This window comes from Beta vulgaris, chromosome 8 (genome assembly GCF_026745355.1).
Source record: "Beta vulgaris subsp. vulgaris cultivar EL10 chromosome 8, EL10.2, whole genome shotgun sequence".
NCBI classification, from domain to species: domain Eukaryota; kingdom Viridiplantae; phylum Streptophyta; class Magnoliopsida; order Caryophyllales; family Amaranthaceae; genus Beta; species Beta vulgaris.
This window is the reverse complement of record NC_079209.1, coordinates 6883533-6906883: the sequence shown is the minus strand read 5'-3', so window position 1 is coordinate 6906883 and position 23351 is coordinate 6883533. Positions and strand designations below refer to the sequence as shown.

Genomic DNA, 23351 nt, shown 5'->3' with positions numbered 1-23351 from the left:
GAAACGAAAATGAAAAAAAGGAACAAAAACTAATATACAAAGAGAAGTATACAAGAAGACATTAATCAAAACAAAGATGAAAATACAAGAAATTATATACAAAGAGAAGTATGCAATTACATTAATCAAAATAAACAAAGAGAAGTATACAAGAACATTAATCAAAACAAAGAGAAGTATACAAGAACATTAATCAAAACAAAGAGAAGTATACAAGAACATTAATCAAAACAAAGAGAAGTATACAAGAACATTAATCAAAACAAAGAGAAGTATACAAGAACATTATAGATCTGAAAATACAAGAACTACTCAACATAACCTAATAATGTTTAAATACATAAAACAAAACCCTAATACATAATTTAAGGGAAAAAAAAATTTCGGAAAAACTTAAAATGGCTATTTGGAGGCTTAAACAACTCGGATGGCTTAAAAACCTAAACATCACGGCATAGCGGTGAGTTTGACTCGTTGGCTCTTCCGCTTCCGAAAAGGTATCACAATAGGCAATCGGACTCCGTCGCATGATTGTGCAAATCATTTCAAGGTTTTTGTCGCAAATTTTGGGATTTTTGAGAGATTAGAGAGAAGGAGGAGAGGAGGAGGGATGTAGAGAAGGAGGAAAGGAATAATGAGGGACGTGAGAGAGGAGAGAGAATGAGGGATAATATATTCTGAATCCCGCTCAATATTTCAAAGCCCGCGTTCGAAATTTCAAAATTTTTCAGGAAGGGCTGCGCTTATTTTAAAAAAGCGCAGCCCTACATGAGAAGGGCTGCGCTTTTTAAAAAGCGCAGCCCTTACATAGAAGGGCTGCGCTTTTAAAAAGCGCAGCCCTTCACCATGAAGGGCTGCGCTTTTTAAATAATAAACCTCAAGTGAAGGCTGCGCTTTTTTAAAAGCGCAGCCCTTCCATTGAAGGGCTGCGCTTTTTTAAAAAGCGCAGCCCTTCTTATTTGTAGGGCTGCGCTTTTTCAAAAAGGCGCAGCCCTTCAACCATAGGGCTGCGCTTTTGATAAAAGCGCAGCCCTTCTGTTTTTTCCCCTAGTGAATGATGTGATAAGGTAATAAGTACGTAATTGCATGATGTTTAAAAAATATAAACCCTTAAAAGTTTGGGAATTAAAGCAACAACTTAACTATTAACAAGGAAACTGGAGTAAGAGATATGATCAATATCGATAGTCTCTTGGTTTTTACCATAAAAGTGTTAAAGATCTAACTACTTGTAAAAGTATTTTACTAAGTTAAAATTACGAGACCTTATTATATTATTTTAAAATACTAAACGATGATATTATATACTTATATCGGATTTGTGGTTAAGTTCTCATTCATTTCATAAGTCGCATGTAACACAATGTTACTTTTCTTAATTGAGGAGTTGATATAGAAATAGAGCCTTTGCATTAGAGCCTTAGAGTAGAGTGTCACGTGAGATATAGACTTTGTTAGAGACCCTTTTTTATAAATTAGTATAGATGGATAGGCGAATTTGATTGTAATAAATGTTATGTCTAATTTTTGTAATTTATAGAGTTTGTCTTGTAAGAGACCGCCTACTTTTAAACTAAAATTAGGCAATGGTAAGCCTAATATAAAAAAGAGAATTATTCCAGATCCTTTGCAAGTTCATATCACACGAAATGATAAATTCATGAACTCTAACATCAAATTCATTCAAAAAAATAAAAAAAAAACCCTAACATTTAGAAAAAAAAAAAACAGATCTGGCGGTGCGGTGCTCTTCGTTTAACATTTAGAAAATAAAAAAAAATCAGATCTGGTTTCAAATTCATTCTCCAGATCTGATGTTTAGAAAATAAAAATAATAAAAAAGGTTAAAAAACGAAACAAACACAAAAATGAGTGCTGACAGATCTCCTCTTCGTTAACATAGAGGCAGTGCGGCGCCGGAGTTATTGCTAATATTAGCATTGTTACTATTATTGTTATTATTATTATTATTATTATTATTATTATTATTATTATTATTATTAGCATCATCATCATCATCATCATCATCATCACTTTATCTTTATTATTAGTATTAGTAGTATTCTCATTATCATCATATCTATTTTCAAACATATATATCAATCATAATGCTTATAAATAATAAATCATTTATATAAATTAAACTTTGAAATTGATCGTCTAGTTATTATTATTGTCGGTGGTGATAATATATAATATTATAACATATGAAGAGTCGTTCTATCATTTACTCATTAGAGTGATTTTATGCAATTGATTAACCGAAATAAGAGTTGACCAAGAGAATACATTAAACATCACGATAAACAATATAGTGTTTTTATTAGTTTTTTGTTATCATCATACATTTGACACACATACACACACACATGTCGATCTTAAAACTTTTAATAATATGATCCATTTACAAAATCCATAACAAAAGAATAAAAAAATAACTTGTTGTTGAGGTGGTGGATGTCATGGGGTTGGGGTTGGGGTTTGAGGGATAGTTGTTCAATCGGGGTGGTGGGTTATAATAAAAATTAAAGCAAAAGAATAAAAAAAATGAGTAAAAATAAAAAATAACTTGTTATTGAGATTGTAAGTATTTTGACCTAATGGAAGAAAATAGTCATATAAACTTAATTCAATCATAAATAATTTATACCTTGAGTTATTTTAAAAAGATCACACAAAAATTGACTTTTTTAAAATAATTTTTCCATCATTTTATGAGAACATACCCTTATTATAAAAGGCGCATAAGTAGTATGAGCAATCACATAACATAGGAGTATATTGAATATTGTAACACTTCTATGTCACCCTTTTTAAATCTTCTTATTGATCTATACCAGTAATTATTATTAGTTGATCCTAGTCATATGGAGTACTTATATAGTGAGGACTACGTAGCATTTTATTTCCTTATTTTCCTCTTTCAATTTATCTTTTTTCTTCCCACCAGATTATGGATAAGAAAGCAACGACACTTATCCGAATGCATTATGGTCTATAGCTCGTCATACCTCTTTTTTAAGATTGTCATACTCAAGTTTATAATAATGGAAGTGTCAACTAATTTTAAGTGATTAATTGTACTTTCTCTATAACACAATCAGCAAATGAATATTTTACGTCTCATACTTTTATAAATAATACTTATTTATTATAGTTATTATGTTACGAAGGAAGTATTTTTTTTTTATTAAGAGTGTCCTATAAAATTCTATTTGTGTCATTTATTCCCTATAATAATAATAATAATAATAATAATAATAATAATAATAATAATAATAATAATAATAATAATAATAATAATAATAATAATAATAATAATAATTGTTTATTATTACTTTAGGTAAATTATAAAAGTCATTATCTATAAAGTTTAAGAGTAATGAGTTTCATTGAACTTTATACATAATCTTTCATGAACTACAGTTTTAGGAGTTTTCTGTGTTTATCGAGTTAGCTTGCTGACTCTTAAACGGTAGAGCTAGTAATTATTTTCAGGATTACCGATAAGAATTAAGATATGCATGCAAACTCTGAAAAAGTATTTGAGATTAGGTCGGAAAAAGAAATCAATCCATTCTCTGAACGGATCAACTTGAATCTTCATCAAGATAACTAATTAATAAGCTCTCCTAAGATGCAAAAGGTCAATAGCAAAAGCCTAATTAAATTATTAATTTAAAACTATCAAAAAAATTATCAATGTAAGATTTGACTACTATTAGAATTTTTTTGATTTAGAGCAGTTTTTATAGGTTTAGGGTCTGTTCTCCCCAGTTCAGCTCCAATCAGTTCAGTTCAGTTCAGCTCAGTTCAGTTCAGCTCAGCTCAGTTCAGTTCAGCTCCATTCTTTTATAATCATTTTGTTAAATATTATTATTATCTTGGTATAATATATTTTACTAATTACTCTTATTATTGTTATTATCATTATTATTATTATTATTATTATTATTATTATTATTATTATTATTATTATTATTATTATTATTATTATTTATTTTTATATTATTACTATTAATTATTATTATTATTATTATTATTATTATTGTTGTTGTTGTTGTTGTTGTTGTTGTTGTTGTTGTTGTTGTTGTTGTTGTTGTTGTTGTTGTTGTTGTTGTTGTTGTTGTTGTTTCTCTATATTATTTTGTTTATTATAGCTTTACTCATTATTATTACTATTATTATTAGGAGGAACGTAGTTTAGGTCAAAGCACAAATAAACCCACGTTTTTTTACCCATAAACCAATCAAATCGCGTCAAGACGGTTTATGATTTAATTTTCGCGGTCCAACCCAATCATTATTTTAATTACTAAATATTACTATATTATTAAATCTAATGATTAAAATAGTAATATTAATTTACTTCTTAGATATTATTATTATTATTATATATCATCATCAAGTATTAATATATTAATACAAATAATATAAAATAATTATTTTAATTATCATTAATTATTATTATTATTGATTTATGATTATTAGCACAATTTATTTATAACTATCATTTAAAAATATTCAAAATACTATTATTATTATTATTATTATTATTATTATTCATGATTATTACTTATCATTATAATTATATATAATATTCATAGCATTATTGTTTGAATATTATTTATATATTTATTACATTCAATTCAATTCAATTTAATTTAATTCAGTTCAATTCAATTCAATTCAGTTCAGTTCAGCTCCAATCAATTCAATTCAGTTCAGCTGTTTTATGCCGAAGAGAACATGCCCTTATCCGTTTATATGCTGCACTTTTAGGGGTGTACTTCCTCAGTTTTTAATTTTGATTAAATTATGAGTGTGTCTTGGGTGTAACATGTTACAACATACTTCCTCCGTCTAGAAATAGTTGCACCATTTCCGATTTTCACGTTCGCCAATGCCTTATTTCAAACATTTATATCTCTAATTATCAATAAGTAGAAATTATAAAAAGTTGATATTAAAAAAATATACATTGAGACGAATCTAACAAGATCTCATATGACTATGTTTAATTTTTCCTAAAATATAAATCACCAAAGACCATCAAAGTGTAAGATGTGAATAGTAAACACTATACAAATACTGCCACTATTTCTAAACGGAGGAAGTATATTATTGTGTAACATTTATAATCATATAGATTCCGAAAAGAATGACATGGACTAGTACTATACAAATAAAGTGACATGAACTAATGTCATTATGTCATTTATTTCATGTCATTTGAGTTCTTTTTACGAGAAGCGATAGTTTGTGAGTTGTTACACCATGGTAAGATAAATTTTCTCTGGGCTGCTCTCGCACAAAGCCACTCACCCAAAAGCCCAACAAACCCCAACACACTTCCCCCAACAATAATGAAATATTTGCTTCCATCAAATTTGTACTGGTTAATAGTAAAGTACGCACAAATTAAAAATAAGCAATATGGATGATAATTTTGTTTCTTTCAGATAGAATACAAGAAAATCATGTGACACTCTTTCAAAGTATATTAATCTAAAAGCGACTCCAAATTCAAATTACTATATTGATATATAGATTATTATTATTACAGGAGAATGGTCATAAAACGTCGAAGAGACAACTCTAGGCAATCCATGTTCTTTCATGTTATCCAATAGCAAAATCCAATTTTGCATAAATAGCAACATATCTTTATTCTTATGTTTAATTTGTCCCTTGCTTATTTCTCTCAAATCCTAGTATTTTTTTCGCCTTTTTTTTTTCCCTTCTCTCATTTTTTCTCATTCTTTTTAACAATGAATGTTACAAATGACCACCATAAACATGATCATTTATCAACTCCCACCGTCGATCTTAAATCACCTCTTCTTCCAATCAATCTCAACAATCTTAATCAAGAGGTTTCCCCCTCTCTTATTCTGTCCCTTGCCACACCTAATACATTCTTTGTGTTCCTAGGACCCTTATTATGTGGGTTAGTATGCTTGTTTGTGAAAGTTGGTGAGTTAGACTCAAGTAGAAATATGTTAGGCATCCTTACATGGATTTTCACGTGGTGGCTTACCGAGGCGGTCCCTATGCCGGTCACCTCCATGTCACCGCTGTTTCTTTTTCCGATGTTCGGTATCGCCTCCGCCGATGTGGTTGCCAAGTCTTATATGGATGATGTTATTTCTCTTGTGCTTGGTAGTTTCATTCTTGCTCTTGCTGTTGAGCATTACAATATTCACAAGAGATTGGCCTTGAACGTAAGTCCTAAACTTTATTTCTTGTCACTCTATATATATTTGTTTAGTGTATTGCAGTGGCGGATATTGAAAGATTTGTTATCGGGTCAGATTTTTCTGCAATAACATATTATGATACCGTGTAACTTGTTTTTGTATGCTGGGTTTTGGGCTTTAAACTACAAGTCTTAATTTTTTTTTAAAAGAAATCTACGAGGGGCCAGGTCCAGGCCTTCCCCAATGAAAATTCGCCATTGAGTGTATGGGTCTAGATCTATTAGTAAAACCTAATCAACTAATAATTATCTAACAGTTTAAGATAAATCTTTCCATTTCCTAGATTTCTTGCTGTAAGGGTTGTAAAACCCCTTAGCATTACGAGTACCATTTGAAACGGTTCTTCTAAAGTCTAAACCATCATGTTAAATTGTTAATTATAAGTACATTTTTCTTGGTCTTTCTATTTAATTCATAAAAGTCAAAAAGTTGACATATTAATAGCGTATATTTCCTCCGTTTTGAAATAAATGAAATGTTTTTCTCTTTTGTATAAGAATTTTTTGAAACAAGCGTTTCATATATTTTAAAAGGACGAAGTATATGTTTGTTACATTTAAATGTAGAAAAAAAATGATTTTTGTATGTTAGATTTTAATGATATGAATGGATGAAAATGTGCTAACAATAATAAGATTATATAAAATCATTTAGAAACTCAATATACTTTTACAAACTTAAAACAGTTGCATTCTTTTGAATTTGTGAGGATGACGACCAACATGCCTTAACTTCAATTTAGTTTGTGTACAGTTATAGCCCAGTAATGTAGTTGAAAAGTAATATATTAGGAATTAATCTGTTGAATATAGGCTAGAAGCTGCCTGACTTTCCTAAATTCAACTGATTGCTTCCTAATACTAATTACGTGCGTGCTTATCCTAGATTTGAAAGTGATACGTACCGTAGTATTTTGGCAAAATGCAAATGAACTACGCAAACTACAAATAGCTTTTTTTCCCCCCTATTTCTATTTAATTGTGTGTGTGGGAAGAGGTAGGATTAAGAATTTGCTTGTGCAAGAGTACGTAAAAGGCTAGATAGATGATGTTCTATTTGTTGATGTACGTTTACGATAAGCTACTTCCTCGTAATCTAAACAAATTTCTATTATACTTTTGACTATTCTACTAAATCCCTATGTTTGGAGACTAATTTCAACAATCAATATCATATAAATTTAAATAACATTAAAATTATTTTCAAAACAAGAATTTTAAACAGTCAATAAGATAACTTTGAGTTGTAGAGTATAAAAGTTTCTTACAATTAATTTATTGGTAATTTTCTTTTTAAGCAAAAAAAATTACTAATAAGCTCAAGTGACAATAAAAAGAAATGAAACATTTATTGATCAGATTTCTAAATTCTTAGAAATTGACCATAAATTTCATATGAAAAATCGGTGTTTGCTTTTCTCTACACTATCGTATGAAGCCAATGTATATATTATTCTATATGGCAACCAATTACCTTTTTTTTATTATTAGGAAATTAAGTATTGGCTGGTAAGACATGAATAGCATGCAAAGAAAATACCTCAACATTGTTGGGGGTAAGGATCGAACCCCTGACCTCAAGGGCCAAGGGTTGAGCTAACTCCTATCCTTAGCAACCAATTACCCATAGTTCAATCAAATAAATATATATCTTTTAATTTATTAATGTGTCACTAAATGGCGAAAGTGTTACTTTATATAGAAATTGATCATGTTATAAAAATAATATTAACAATAAGGAAAACTATAATGAATAGTTTAAAGTATATGACAAATTATTGATACCACTAACCATGTATAATATCAAACGTCTTTATAATTTATAGGTTAACATATATAAGAATCTTTAAAGAAAATAGGAAAACAGTGCAATTACTAATCACATACATTCTTTCCATGATATTAATTTTGATCAATTGTTGTATTTTTTAGTGACTTTTACAATCAATTTATGTACTTTTTTGAAATTTATTCACTATATATATATATATATATAATAATTATTTAACAGATCTCAACCCAAGTATGACCCTAGTCTCAAGTTTGATATTACCCTTTTGAGAAATATATTCAACAATTACATTACCCCAATTAGGGAAACAAATAACAAAACCGTAATAAGATGTAATGTAACTGTTAGACTTGGATAACTCATTAATATAAATTATAAATTTCCTAGTTTGAGATAAATCTTTGCATATCCTAGCCACTCCCTGCTAATAATAGCAAAAAGACAGTTGGTACAATAATGTAGTAATGGAACCTATGAATTATCTAATTGACTGATTATATCTAATGTATTTCACTATCACTTGCACATGGACGCATGCCTTGTGGATAACCAGTGCGTGGGCAGTGGCTCAAATCTAATACTCCTAAGTTCTATAGTCCCATATTAGTTGTATATTCAAGATTCTCTTAGTTGTTGGTTCGTTCACATATTATCACATAATAAGCCACGTCACGTGCACTTCAATGTTATCCACACAAACGCATCAAATGTTTTGATTACAGTCTCCATATACCAGGTCAAGGACCTACTCAATCAAAAGTTTCAGCTGATGATTGAGAGTCCCAGGAGTAGTTTATATTCTATCACGTCTCCTCACGCAATAACCCATTGGGCTTGGAATGTGGATGCATCACAGGCCTTCCTCATACCTGGCGCTTAACAGTCCACAACGAGGGGTGGATGAGATTTGAACCTGTGACCTTCATGTCATGCTGACTCTGATACCATGTCAAAGGACCAACTCAACCAAAAGTTTAAGCTGATGGTTGGGAGTCCCAGAAATAGTTACAAGATGGCTGCCACGTTGTCCTTGCGATCTAACATGGTAAAGTCTAATAAGGATATATAGAACCCAAAATCTGAAATCGCATCCCATATATACATCATTATTATACTTAATCGCTCATTTACCCCCACAAACAAAAACTTACAAGCAATTTTACTTTGTAACCAAATGATGATTATTAAATAAAATAGAAATATACTTCTTACATTAGATTCATATGTTTAATCAATAATTAAAGGTGTAAATTTTAAGTGATTCATGTTTGATCTTTTTTTACATGAATTGATTTTCTATCATAAGCATTATTGTTTTATATTATATGATACATCTGCAGATAACTCAGCTATTCTGCGGAGACCCGATAAATCCTCCCCTCTTACTCCTAGGAATCTGTGCCACGACGGCATTTGTCAGCATGTGGATGCACAACGTGGCAGCCGCCGTGATGATGATGCCAGTTGCCACAGGGATCCTACAACGACTTCCAACGACAAGGACGGGGCAAAACGATGCCGTGGACATGTTCTGTAGGGCAGTGGTGTTAGGGGTAATATACTCTGCAGCTATTGGTGGAATGTCTACGTTGACAGGGACAGGTGTCAACCTGATATTGGTTGGAATGTGGAAGAGCTATTTTCCTGAAGCGGGCCCCATTAGCTTCAATACTTGGTTCTTCTTTGGGTTTCCTTTGGCCCTCATCATCTTCTTCTTTATGTGGGGTGTTCTTTGTTGCTTGTATTGCAAAAGAGAGGCATCAAGTGCTCTTGCCAATTATTTGGATAAGGCTCATCTTAAGAGAGAACTTGATTTGTTAGGTAAAGTATATACTAGTAATTTAATCGATTGCTTCTTTTAATTGGCTAATCACTTTCGAATTAATTCTTTAATAGGTGATCTTTTTTAGTACTTTAGTAATGATAGATAGGTTCTATAGGAACTGGATGATTTCATTTGGTGGTTTTTTTTCTTTTTGAAAATTAGACGACTTTTTAGTTACTTACAATTATACATTAAGATCAACTAAATTTAAAGAACTCATTAACGTTTGTTATAAATTTGATTAAAAAAAGAATTGTTCAACTCCTATGTCGATCTATTTTTCGAACTGATCATTTTGGTTGATATATACTCCCTCTGTTTCAAAATATAAGGCACATGATGTTGAGGTTGAATTTTGACCGTTAATTGCTCTCAATTTATGTTGATAAATTTTTTTAAAACATAATGTTATTATAGTATTTTTCAAGACGAATCCAATGATATAATTTTTATAATTTTTGTTTATCATATTATATGAGAGATATTTATGGTAAAAGCAAATTTTTATAAAGTGTGAATGCCTTATATTTTACAACAGAGGGAATACTTATTATTGTATTAGTATATTTTGTGATAATTTTTCCAAGATTAGTGGCAAAACCAAAAAAAAATTATCAGGAAGGTTAAATAAAATTTATTAATGTATGAGCTATATGTAATGTTATTCAAATATATATCTAAGAAGTAAGATGCAGTCCACATATATATATATTCATATACCTGTCTATTATACTTATTCATACGTGGAAACTCTAAAGTTATATGACTCCTTTTGACGCTTATGGTGGCACTGGCACGTACTTTTTGGATTTGAGTAGTTGACAGGTAGGATTAGGAAGGATTGAGTAAAAACATCTTATCCAAAACTATGAAGAAGTCATAAATTAAGATCAAGAATAACATATAATATAATTTGTATGATTACTTCTTAAACCTTATCCAATTTTATTATTTGACCATTGAATCTTGTCAAAGGATTATTTGACTGTTCGTTAATTATTGTTTTCTTTTGGGACACAGGTCCAATGTCCTTTGCAGAAAAGATGGTGTTGTTTGTGTTCTCGGTGAGTTTCTAGTTTATACTACTTCCCTCGTTCCCCGTCAAAAGAAAAGTTTCACTTCTTCATCATTAACGTATACTTCCTCCCTTGTCGAATCTCAACATGTTTTGACATTTGTTAATGAGAAATTTCGAGTGTTAGTATTTGGATAACGTACACAATAACCTATACAAATATATTAAAAGGCGTGCGAAAGAATGTCAATGTGCCACGTGGCACTCTCCCTAAGGAGTATTAGTTCATGTAATCCATGTACATTAAAAAAATTTAGAAATTGCATAGTATAGGATTTGATCCCTAGACCTCAAGTACATATGGTAAAGTCTTAACCACTAGACTAAGTTGTATTTAGTGTTCTTATTATAAAGTGTTATATTAATAAATGAAAGTTTTTCTTACCCGGGGCATAGCCCGGGCCTAATAACTAGTTATTTTATTAAACTCGTCTTTATATTCTAGTTAAAAATTTTATGGTCTAGTTAATACATGATATATGCCACAGCGCCAAAAATCAAATTATCATGACTAAAAGAAGAGTTTGTCTTGTAAGAGGTCATCTATTTTGAAATTAAAATTAGACAATGGTAAGCCCAATATTAGAAAGAGAATTAGCTCAATAGTGACTAGGTTAATTTTTTTCGGTGACTTGTTTGATCCATTTACTTATTCAGTTTACTTTTATATTAAAATTAGACCGTCTCTTTTGATAATTGTTGCTAAAAGAACTGCTAATACTGCACTTCTTACATTTTATTACGATTACAAGATAAAAGGATTATAATCTATAAACACAACTCAATTCATGATATAAAGTAGCTAATGTTATACTTAATATTTGTAAATTTTATTATGAGTTCATGCTACTCTTAAGACTTTGGTGCATGCATATTTAAATTAATCCGAATGTATAAATGAATTTTACGAAATTCTACTAATAGGTTTCTATTTCTGTCTTGGGAGTATATGTAGGGGCTGATTGTTCTATGGATGACAAGGAACTTGACTGATGATCTTCCTGGATGGGGATCTCTTTTTAAAGGAAGAGCTGGTGATGGTACTGCTAGTGTGAGTACTTATAATATATAATTAGTACTTTTTATTTGTTTGCTTTTTTTTTTTTTGACAACTTGGGCTTTCATTAGTTTGGGCTTGTCAAAGAGCCAGCAAGAGATATCAACATTATTTGTTTGTTTATTATAATAAAAACTTGTAGATTTGGGTTGGACCAGTAATTTCTATCATCACAAATTTTCCTAATTTGAAATGGTATTCTAATAAGGTTTTTTTTTTTTTTTTTTTGACAGGATAATAAGGTTTTTCTTTAAATAAGTATGTATATTTTCAAATGGTTATCACTCGATAAGAATCTTGAAAAACTTATACCAATTTTTTTTTTTTTTTGCATGCCCATATACATTGTTTTGATCAAATAGATCATTCCTAAGTTTTATGATTTTACATGGAATATCAGCAAAACTAATCATGTAAATCATCAATTTTCTACTACTAATGTTTTGGTAGATAGAAAAATTATCTTATGGTACAATTTTGTTGTATAAGCATCAGATATATACACATCATTACTTAATAGCTATAGCTTAATTAGTATGAGATTCATGATGCTTATGTATGTACATATACACATGTATAGGTGTTGATGGCAACTTTATTGTTCATAATACCAAACAAGAGGAGAAAGGGAGAAAAATTAATGGATTGGAGCAAGTGCAAGAAGCTCCCTTGGAACATAGTCCTACTACTAGGCGCTGGATTCGCAATAGCGGATGGAGTTCGTACGAGTGGCCTCGCCGATGTCCTCTCAAAGGCTTTAGACTTCCTCGAGGCCGTCCCATTTTGGGCAATCACCCCAGCAGTATGCCTCATTGGTGGAACCATAACCGAGTTCACCTCCAATAATGCCACCACAACATTACTAGTTCCCCTACTCATCCAAATTGCACAAACCATGCACTTGCATCCACTCTTGCTCATGGTCCCTGGGGCGATCGGAGCGCAGTTTGCTTACTTACTTCCTACTGGAACCCCCTCCAATATTGTTGGCTTTTCAACTGGGCATATTGATATTAAGGATATGCTCAAAGTTGGCCTTCCTTTGAAGATTGCTGGCACCATTGTTTTATCTCTTCTCATGCATACTCTTGGTAAGCAACTTTAATTTCTTTGTAATTGTTGGAAGAGAGTATTTATTTATTAGTTTTAGAACCATTATGTGCATCATCATACTCTCATAACCATAATCCGTGCGCATCTTTAACTAAAGCCGATAGAGTATAAATCTATTCCTGGGGCCTCAACCATCAGCTTAAGCTTTTGGTTGAGTTGGCCCTTTGACATGGTATCAAGAGCCAGCGTGACAAAAAGGTCACGGGTTCGAATCTCATCCACCCCTCCTTTCTCGGTGGAATATTTTGCGCTAGGTATGAGGGAGACCTGTGTTGCATCCACACTTCAAGCCCAAAGGGCTCTTGCGTGAGGGGGCGTGATAGAGTATTGTTGAAGCTATGATATATAGCGCACACCACATGTGAGTGTCCCACATTGATTAAATAAGAGAGATGAGTTCACTTTATAATGCAAAGGGATTACTCCCCTTATTGCCATATGGTTTTAAGGTGGAACCTCCTTTGTGTTGTGAAGTGGACTATCTCTCCTTGTAATGGGTGCGGCCCAGGCCCATATTTAACAAGTATAAATCTGTTCCTGGGGCCTCAACCATCAGCTTAAGCTTTTGGTTGAGTTGGTCCTTTGACAAAAGCGAACTTCGCATACATGCACACCATACATGGTATAATCCAATATAATTTGCAAGGGAAAACGTTCATTATTACCAAAATAGGAAGTGTTAAAAGATGCAGACTTTACAATAACTTATGATAAAGTAGTAACGGTATTTATTCTGTAATACGATATGTTTATTGTAAGTACACTTTATACAATATTGTTATTGATAAACCCAAAACTCTTCTGCAAAGTAATTGCTAGAAACTTTTATAAATTTTCCTAAATATATATGAGTTATGCTTGGATGTGGCGATGTAAGGAAAATCAATTCACTTTCATTCTATTTTCTCTTGACCAGGAGCCTACGTCTTTGGAACGAGTAAAGTGGTGATGTACCCTTTAACTTGGCGCAGCTTATAAGCATTCAAGTTTTGTACAAGTCTGTGTATAACTTTCGTCAAGGATTACTCTAGCAGGGAACAGCATTTTGGCTGATTTCTTGTATACATAGTTGTATAATATAGCATCATGAGCCAGAGATCAAAGATGCATATTCCATTGAATAGGTTGTCATATTATGGTATAATATAAACTAGTAATATGACAACTAAATTTGTATAGAATAGTACATTCCTGATTAGCCTTGCTGCTAGAGCTAGATTATTGGTTCCTCCTCAATTCTACTTGAGGGACCTTTTGTGATTGTATGATAGATTGAGAACATGTCTTGTAAGAAATATGTACATTTTGGTAATATCTGGAAAGTACTTTCATACCAACATCATGAAACTTTGATTTATGTTTCCCTATCTCAATAATTGGCTTTATAGGAAGAGAACAGTAACTTGCCATCAATTAGTCAATGTAGAAGTTCCAACCACTCAAGATTCATTTAAGACATTATTATAGGCACTCTAAAAGGCAATGTTAGAAGTTCCAACCACAACATTACTAGTTCCCCTACTCATCCAAATTGCACAAACCATGCACTTGCATCCACTCTTGCTCATGGCCCAAAGAGCTCAAAACGGGAGAAGTCCAAAGATCGTTATGAACAATGTAAAAAGGCATCACATTACTAGAAATAGAAGTAACAAAAGGCAATTTAACATGTTTGCCAAGAGAACAAGAGTAACAAACTGTTGAGTCACTAAGTGTATTATTGTCAATTGTTTTATTTTGCCTAAGAAAATCTAGAATAGAGGCACCCGGATGACCCCACCTATCATGCCAAAGAGAAGGTGCAAGAGCGACAAAGCTAGAAGGACGAGACTGAACAGGAGGTTGGAAGGCAGTGGTGATAGGATACAACACCCCTTGACTCTCACATCTCATGAGTGGGATCCCCGTCTGAAAATCCTTCACAGAAAACCCAAACGGATCAAATTCCACAGTCACAGAATTATCAGTAGTGAATTTACAAACAGAGACCAAGTTCTTAATAATTTTGGCTGCATGCAAAATATTTTTGAGGGTCAAGGAAGGGTTAATATAATTCAAACGCGTATCTCCATTGTTATTTCCCTAGGAACACTACAAGAGGGGGGTGAATTGTAGGTGTAGAAATAAACGTAACTTTTTGCGGAAATTAAAACTTAAACGAATAAACAAGCTAGAGGAACACAAGGGATTTTTACGAGGAAAAACTTCTTGGGCCCAACAAGAAGAAACAACCTCGACCACTAGGGATTTTAAACTCAACACTTTCACTAATTAGGCCAAACAACTTTGTTACAACCTAATTCTAACTCGAGCCACACCTTGAGTTCCTAAACTCAAGTTCCTGAGCCACTGTTCCCTTAACAGCAGTTCCTCTCAACTTCACTCGAAGTTTTCTCACACATACAAGCTTCACTCAAAGCCTCTCTCTTACAGAACTTCACTCAAAGTTCCCTTACCCCAAAAACCAAAATACAATTGATCGAAATAAGCTTAGTGGAATTAGAGTAAGAAGGCAAAGAACAAATGGCTATTATGAGAGAATGAAGGCACTGACACTTAATTAGTTAAACTCACTTAATTACTTAGTCAGACACATTTTGGAACTTATCTAGACTTCTATATTTATAGTGTTAATCATGAAGAACGTGGGATTAAAACTAGAGTACATGTTTAGTCCATTAACCCATGATGTTCCTTCCCCTAAGGAACACGTTTCACATCATGTCCCATGATCCCATGAACTATAAATGAACGTGGATATACTTTAGCCATTACTCCTAAGTAATAGGAGTTCCTTGAGCTTTATCCGAAAATCAGTTTTATAAAAACACTTTTTATATTCAAAATTGAATTTTTAATCTTTAAGAAAATAATATCTTTTAAACAAATTCTTTATAAAACCGGATATTTATTTTCTTAATTTTTCCGAAAAATAAAATCTTTTTCTTAAACATATTTTCTTTTTAAAACTGATTTTATCATTTGAAATTAGATATAACTAATTTCCTATAATTTAGGCATGACTTACTCAAATATAATTTTAACCGTTATATTGTTGCACGCCTAAGTCTAGTTCCTTTTATTAACAAGTTCCTTTAACATATTCGTTTAGTGCCACTTAGTTTGTTCCTTACAAAGGAACAACTCTCATTCTCAAATAAACTGCCACTGTTCCTTACCATTCTTTCTTTGTTCTTTACATTGGAACTAGAAAATAAAACGCTAGCTTCTATTTCTTCTTGATCCAATGCTTGCTCCAGTATCAACTTAGAAACTTCTTTACTTAGCCTTTGAAATCCTCTCTTGACTTCTTCCTTGACTTCGTATTCTCCCAGTTCCTTTCATTGATACCTTAAACACCATACACTTAAATAACTCATTAGTTCACTACTTAGTTTGCATCTTTGTTTCTTTGTCATCATCAAAACTAGGGTTCAACATCCATAACCACTAATCGGAATAGTATGGCCATTTCCAACAATAATAACATCATTTTTGCTCAAATCAAAATAAGACGAGAAAGTACCTTTAGAGGAGGTCATGTGAGAAGTTGCACCCGTATCCATGTACTAATTCGGGTCCGGAGGGGTGAGCCCAAGAGTGTGGAAAGTTGCCTCAATATCGGTGGGTTGAAATGGAGAAGTTTCAGCAGCATAGGCTGCTGGGCGTGGGCCCAGAACCCCTGCTGGGGAACCCACCTGCTGCTCAGAGAATGAATTGGGCCGAGCCCAGCCTTGACTGGGAAACGGGCAAGGTGGCATGGGCCAACCATAAGGCCAACCCCTCCAAGAAGGAAAAGGAGTGGGCTGACTCCCAGTAAACCAACCACCCTGCTGTTGAGTTGCCGCCTGCTGCTGGTGGCCACCGGTGGTGTTCCGACCACCCCCCTTACCGCCACCACCACCTCGCTTACCGTTTTTTCTGGCGGAGGTGGTGGAGCGGTTTTTGCTTGACTTACCACCATTCAAATTCTGATGAGAAGGAGAATCGGACCGGGACAAATCCATCAACAAGGCTGAAGAAGAAGAGCCAAGGGAGGCCTTTTTGGATAACCCGGCTTCCTCAAGCATTAGAATAGAGCGAGCTTGATAAAAGGGAGGAAGCGGGTCACTTTGACGGAGAAGGGTACCAACGCCATTGTATGCATCCGTGAGACCCGCAACCATTTGCAAAACCAACTGATTGTTGGATACCGGAGCATCCACATTCTTAAGTTGATCGGCCAACATCTTCAACCGTTGACAATAGGTGGATGCATTCGGAAAATCTTCCATAGATGTATTGGAAAATTCTTGTTCAAGGGTGACGACCCTTGAAGATTTATTGTCTTGAAAAATGCCGCAGAGACGTTCCCATGCCCCTAAAGCCGTTAAGTCGGGCTCAAGAATAGTGTTAAGTAAGTCCGCGAAAATGGTGTCATCATAGATCCATTTAAAAACTGTTGCATCAATGGTGGGCTACTCTTCTTTCTCATTATCCGTGGTTGGTCCCTTAACCTTGGAAGAAGGGATAATGTGATGGATCACGCGGTTGGAACGTGAATGAATCTTAAACAACTCCGCCCACGTGGAGTATTGCACATTTTCCATGTCAAGTGTGATGGGAATACTTTGTTTGATGTTGGCATTAGGAAGAGAAGAAGAAATAGAGGAAGAAAGGGAGGACGAATGAGGGGAAAAGGAAGGAGTGTCGTCGGCCATGGTGGCGCGTGGGCTGTGCGACGGCAAAGGGCAGTGAAAGTCTGAGGGGATCAAAGCGAAAACCCTAAGCTAATGATACCATGTAGAAATTTCCTTGATTAGCAAAGATTAGAAACTGACTATCTATACTAGGCTACCAAGCCATAGTCAAAGATTACCAAGTTTACAGCCAAGATTACATCCTACTATTTAGAAAACCAACTATGTATACAAAAGCTAATTAGTAATTAAAATATTTACATATTTCTAATTACATAATAATCTATCACATTCTAAGGAGCACATGATCCTAGGTTGATTTACTTGAAAATGCCTAAAAGATGGCAGCTATTCATAGGACATTCATTACATCACTATAAGACAAATTCAAGGCCTTTTATGGCTTGATTTTACTCTCATCTCTTGCCATTAGGGGAATAAGAGACCCTATGATATTACATCCATGATATGTTGAAATGAGAAAATGGCGGGGAATCGAAGCCTTCAAAGTTATTTCGGTCGCGGGGTTGAATCAAAAATTTATAAAATAAGTCGTAGAATGCATCTCAATTCAACTTTGAAGGTTCCAACTACCTTATAGTAATATCAAGACATCCACAAGCCCTCAAAAAGCGGTCTTGGATAGAACACAACGTTCGGTCTAGATATGTCCTAATACAAGATCTAAAAAAGCCTAATTAATACTTATAATTCACACTTTAGTACATTCAGCTGATGCGGAAAAGGACATCATTGGATGCATCCTATGGGTATAAGAGGCTGTTCGAAATTATGTGCATGTGCCTAAGAACGGGCATATGATGGTCTTCGGAGCTATTCCAGGATAGAACTAGAAATATACATATCAAACTTTAGAATGAAGTTTAAGTTAGTATGGAGGCTCGCTACCACTTAAGAGCCATGCCAAGATATCATGAGGACCTCTAGATATAATTAAGATCATCGAGTGAGAAAAAGTCCAAAAAGTCCCAAAATAGTCAAATTTAAAGATTATAATATAAATGATTTCAGATATTTTGAAAGTCTAGGTAACAACTTCATACAGTGCATACGAAGCTAATAGGAAATGATATGAAATAATACCTAAGAACAAGCATATGTTCCTTTAAAGCTATTTCAAAATTGAATTGGAAAATAAGTCGGAAAACACAATTTAACTTAATGCACAAGGTCCTAACCACCTAATACTCATCTCAAGTGATCTTGAAGCCCTCACGAACGTTCCACATAAAAAAGAATATCGCTTGTTCAAAGAAAGTAATAAAAAAAACTCTAAAATAACCAAATTTGAAAGCTATGTAATTCATGCTTTCGGACATTCTCCATTCTCGAACAATGAGCCATATATGTAAACCATGATAATTTATATTAGGGTCATAAAAGACTATTTGAAACTAAATCTTCTCCATGCTTAAGACTTGTATATGGTTACCTATTTCAGGAGTGAATTGAATATATATATACAAAACCAGCTATAAAAGTTATTGAAAGTCGGCTCCAACCATCGAGATTCACAAAAAATATCTCTAGGCCCAAACAACGTAACAAAACCTCGACCATAAGATGCATTATGAAACCATTTCAAATTATATACTTCTCCATTTCAAAATAGATAACACTTTTTTGCTTTTGCACTATGCATATATTCATCTTTGATCGTGCTTTGTAGTTTTTATGTACCAAAAAATATAGTCATATGAGGTCTTGTTAAAGTCGTCTCTCTATATATACTTTCAGAATATTTACTTTTTATAGTAATTTTTACATGCATGTAGGAAATTCAGAGATATTAATAGTTTATACATTAACAAGGGTAATTAGAGAAGTGCGTCGAGGAAGTATAACTTGAATAAGTGAAATTTTCATGATCTTAATTCTTAAAATAATTATATCTTGATTAAGACATAAAATGTCAATATTGCAGCTTTCGGTTACTAAGTAATATTTAACTCCTCGAATGTTGTAAAAGCTCAAACCATTTGTGATAAATATTGTGAATAAACGACTCCTATACTTTGCATTTGCCCATGCATAAGAGACCATGTCCGCTTGTTAAGGCGTCCACGATGATGTGCTTGAACCAAGTTTAAAGAAATCCCAGATCCCATCTTAGATTCTGTATACAGCTGCCCTAAAGAATACCATTTCATGAGCTAGATTTAATCAACTAATCAATATCTTCCTCCATCCTTGCTATCCCACAATGAGCACTCATCAAGTTATCATCCTTTTCTCTCTCCTACTCGTCGTCGTTGTCTCTTCCGCCGAAGGGGTTGCAGCGCCTGCACCACTCATCCTCGGAGGCTACACTCCAATAATGAACATAAGTGATCCACATGTGATTGAGGTGGCGCGCTTTGCAGTGGGGGAGCATAACAAGCAAGATAAAACCCACATGCTCAAGTTTTTGAGCATCTTCAAGGGTTGGTCTCAGGTTGTTGCTGGCATCAACTACCGCCTTATCATCATCGCGAAGCCGCTGTGCCGCCCGGCGCTTGTACGCCGTTATGAGGCTGTGGTGTATGAAAGGCCATGGCAGCATTTCATGAACCTCACCTCCTTTAAACTAATTGATTAGGATACAATTTGGTGGTTTAGATTGATACAAGTGCATTATAGTTGTATGATAATGTATTAAATTCAGTTTGCATTAAAGATTTGGGATTAATGGTCTGTCATCTGTACGCTTGTAAGATCTTGTGATTCTTAGCTTGGATGTCTAATATTGTGAAGCTTTTAATATTATTATTGAACTTCTTTTCTTGCGTTTTGTTTCATGTATAATAGATCAATAGATGATCATTTTATGATCGGGAACAAGATTTTCATGTCGGCACTAGTACAAATTTTGGCAAAGATAACATAACTATAATAAAGGTTAAATTAACAAGTGTTATAAGTTGAGAAAATGGTGCACACAGAAAATAGTCTTAACACTTTATAATTTATGTGTTACCATTGCTTCTTATGTAAATTTTACGTTCTCCCACTTAACAATAATATTGCCTAACTGTTATCTTTGCTATTATATTATTTGAAAAGATAAATTAAAATGCAATTTTAAGTTTTCCATTTTCCGTAATTTTTTCTCTTTTCACTTAATGTACATCTTTCCTAATAATGTAAATGGGAAAATATGGATCAGCTTCTCTCTCTAGAATTTCCTCTCGGTGTATTCTTACATCATGGCCATGGCAAGGAGTTCAAAAGAGCAGAAGGTGGGGAATCCTACCAAAAAACCGAGTGGACCTAGTAGTGAATTGAGGGCAAAGAGAACAAAAACAATTGATGAGTTGTTGGGAGTTATTCCAATGGAGTTTGAACCAGAAATTCGAAGTGAATAGGAGGATTTGAGAGATTTACAACAAAATCAACAGACGCATCGAATGTTTTCGAAATGGTTGAGTTCGATGCATTCTAATACTGCTAGTTTATAGAAACACCAGGGGAGAAAGAGCTGGTGGGCAGATCGATCAATTCAGCTGGTGGAACCGATTTCAATCCTGCAGTTTGAGGATCCTGAAGTAAGTGAATTTGATTGCGAAAAGGATAACCATGTGAATTTTGTTATTTCCCTAGGAACACTACAAGAGGGGGGGTGAATTGTAGGTGTAGAAATAAACGTAACTTTTTGCGGAAATTAAAACTTAAACGAATAAACAAGCTAAAGGAACACAAGGGATTTTTACGAGGAAAAACTTCTTGGGCCCAACAAGAAGAAACAACCTCGACCACTAGGGATTTTAAACTCAACACTTTCACTAATTAGGCCAAACAACTCTGTTACAACCTAATTCTAACTCGAGCCCACCTTGAGTTCCTAAACTCAAGTTCCTGAACCACTGTTCCCTTAACAGCAGTTCCTCTCAACTTCACTCGAAGTTTTCTCACACATACAAGCTTCACTCAAAGCCTTCTCTCTTACAGAACTTCACTCAAAGTTCCCTTACCCCAAAAACCAAAATACAATTGATCGAAATAAGCTTAGTGGAATTAGAGTAAGAAGGCAAAGAACAAATGGCTATTATGAGAGAATGAAGGCACTGACACTTAATAAGTTAAACTCACTTAATTACTTAGTCAGACACAATTTGGAACTTATCTAGACTTCTATATTTATAGTGTTAACATGAAGAACGTGGGATTAATGTTAGAGTACACGTTTTAACCATTTACCCATGATGTTCCTTCCCCTAAGGAACACGTTTTACATCATGTCCCATGATCCCATGAACTATAAATGAACGTAAATGCAGCCATTACTCCTAAGTAATAGGAGTTCTTTGAGCATTTTCCGAAAATCAGTTTTTATAAACTCTTTTTATCTTTAAACTGAATTTCTAATCTTTAAGAAAATAATATCTTTGAAATAAAATCTTTCTAACAACCGGATATTTATTTTCTTATTTTCCGAAAAATAAAATCTTTTCCAAAACAGATTTTTTTTTAAAACTGATTTTATCATTTGAAATTAGAAATAACTAATTTCCTATAATTAGGCATGACTTACTCCTTATCTTTTAACCGTTACATAATACACGCCTAAGTCTAGTTCCTTTATATAATCAGTTCCTTTAACATATTCGCTAAGTGCCACTTAGTTTGTTCCTTACAAAGGAACAAACGCTCATTCTCATAACTAATTCTCCACAGTTCCTTACCATTCTTTCTTTGTTCCTTTACATTGGAACTAGAAAATAAAACGCCTAGCTTCTATTATTCTTGATCCAATGCTTGCTCCAGTATCAACATAGAAACTTCTTTACTTAGCCTTTGAAATCCTCTCTTGACTTCTTCATTGACTTCGTATTCTCCCAGTTCCTTGCATTGATACCTTAAACACCATACACTTAAATAATTCATTAGTTCACTACTTAGTTTGTTCCTTTGTTTCTTTGTCATTATCAAAACTAGGGTTCAACAAATTTGAATCAAGTTAAAGTGAAAATTGATGAATGTGACATCCAATCAGAGATTGATTATTGGAATTCTACTTTAATTTGTTATGTGATTGGTGCCAACCCCCCTCCATATGTAATGGAAGGACATGTAAGAGGAATTTAAAAATATCGAGTTGAGAAGGTAGCGTTGATAAAAAGAGGGGTTTACATTGTTAAATTTAGATCTATGGAGAAACGTGATGATGTGTTGAATGGTAATAAACAGTGTTTTTGATAGTAAACATTTGATGATGAAGGCATGGGATTCAAATATGGATGTGATGAATGAGAATTTTGATGTTCTTCCAACTTGGATTCAATTGACGATGGATTTCAAATATTGGGTCAAGAATTGCTTGAAGCGACTGCTGAATCACATTGGGAAGTTTATTGAGGTTGATCAGGCCACGGAAAAGAGAGAGAAGCTTCAATATGCGAGGGTGCTGCTAGAGGTTAAGGTAGATCAGGAATTTCCTAATCATATTACTTTTGTGATATAATGTATGAGTGGAAACCAGAGATGTGTCGAACATGTAAACAACCTGGCCATAATACTGATGTTTGCAAAAAAGCCCAACCTAAGAACGAAT

General features: G+C 33.4%; 2 protein-coding genes and 1 non-coding gene across 3 annotated transcripts; 1 reads left to right on the top strand and 2 right to left on the bottom strand.

Annotated features, from left to right (window-relative positions):
- Positions 1-741: 741 nt before the first annotated feature.
- Positions 742-857, bottom strand: LOC130589965 (small nucleolar RNA SNORA14). Its single transcript, XR_008967480.1, has one exon. It is a non-coding gene; the product is annotated as a small nucleolar RNA SNORA14 (small nucleolar RNA).
- Positions 858-5598: 4741 nt separating this feature from the next.
- On the top strand, positions 5599-14478 carry LOC104900882 (tonoplast dicarboxylate transporter). Its single transcript, XM_010688412.4, has 6 exons — positions 5599-6224; positions 9392-9872; positions 10897-10940; positions 11907-12002; positions 12589-13099; positions 14038-14478. The coding sequence occupies exons 1-6, from the start codon at positions 5676-5678 to the stop codon at positions 14097-14099; spliced, it is 1743 nt and encodes a 580-aa protein (XP_010686714.1). The 5' UTR covers positions 5599-5675; the 3' UTR covers positions 14100-14478.
- A 2212-nt stretch (positions 14479-16690) lies between these two features.
- LOC104900907 (uncharacterized) lies at positions 16691-17395 on the bottom strand. The gene has a single exon (XM_010688437.1). The coding sequence runs from the start codon at positions 17393-17395 to the stop codon at positions 16691-16693; it is 705 nt and encodes a 234-aa protein (XP_010686739.1).
- Between the last annotated feature and the right edge of the window lie 5956 nt (positions 17396-23351).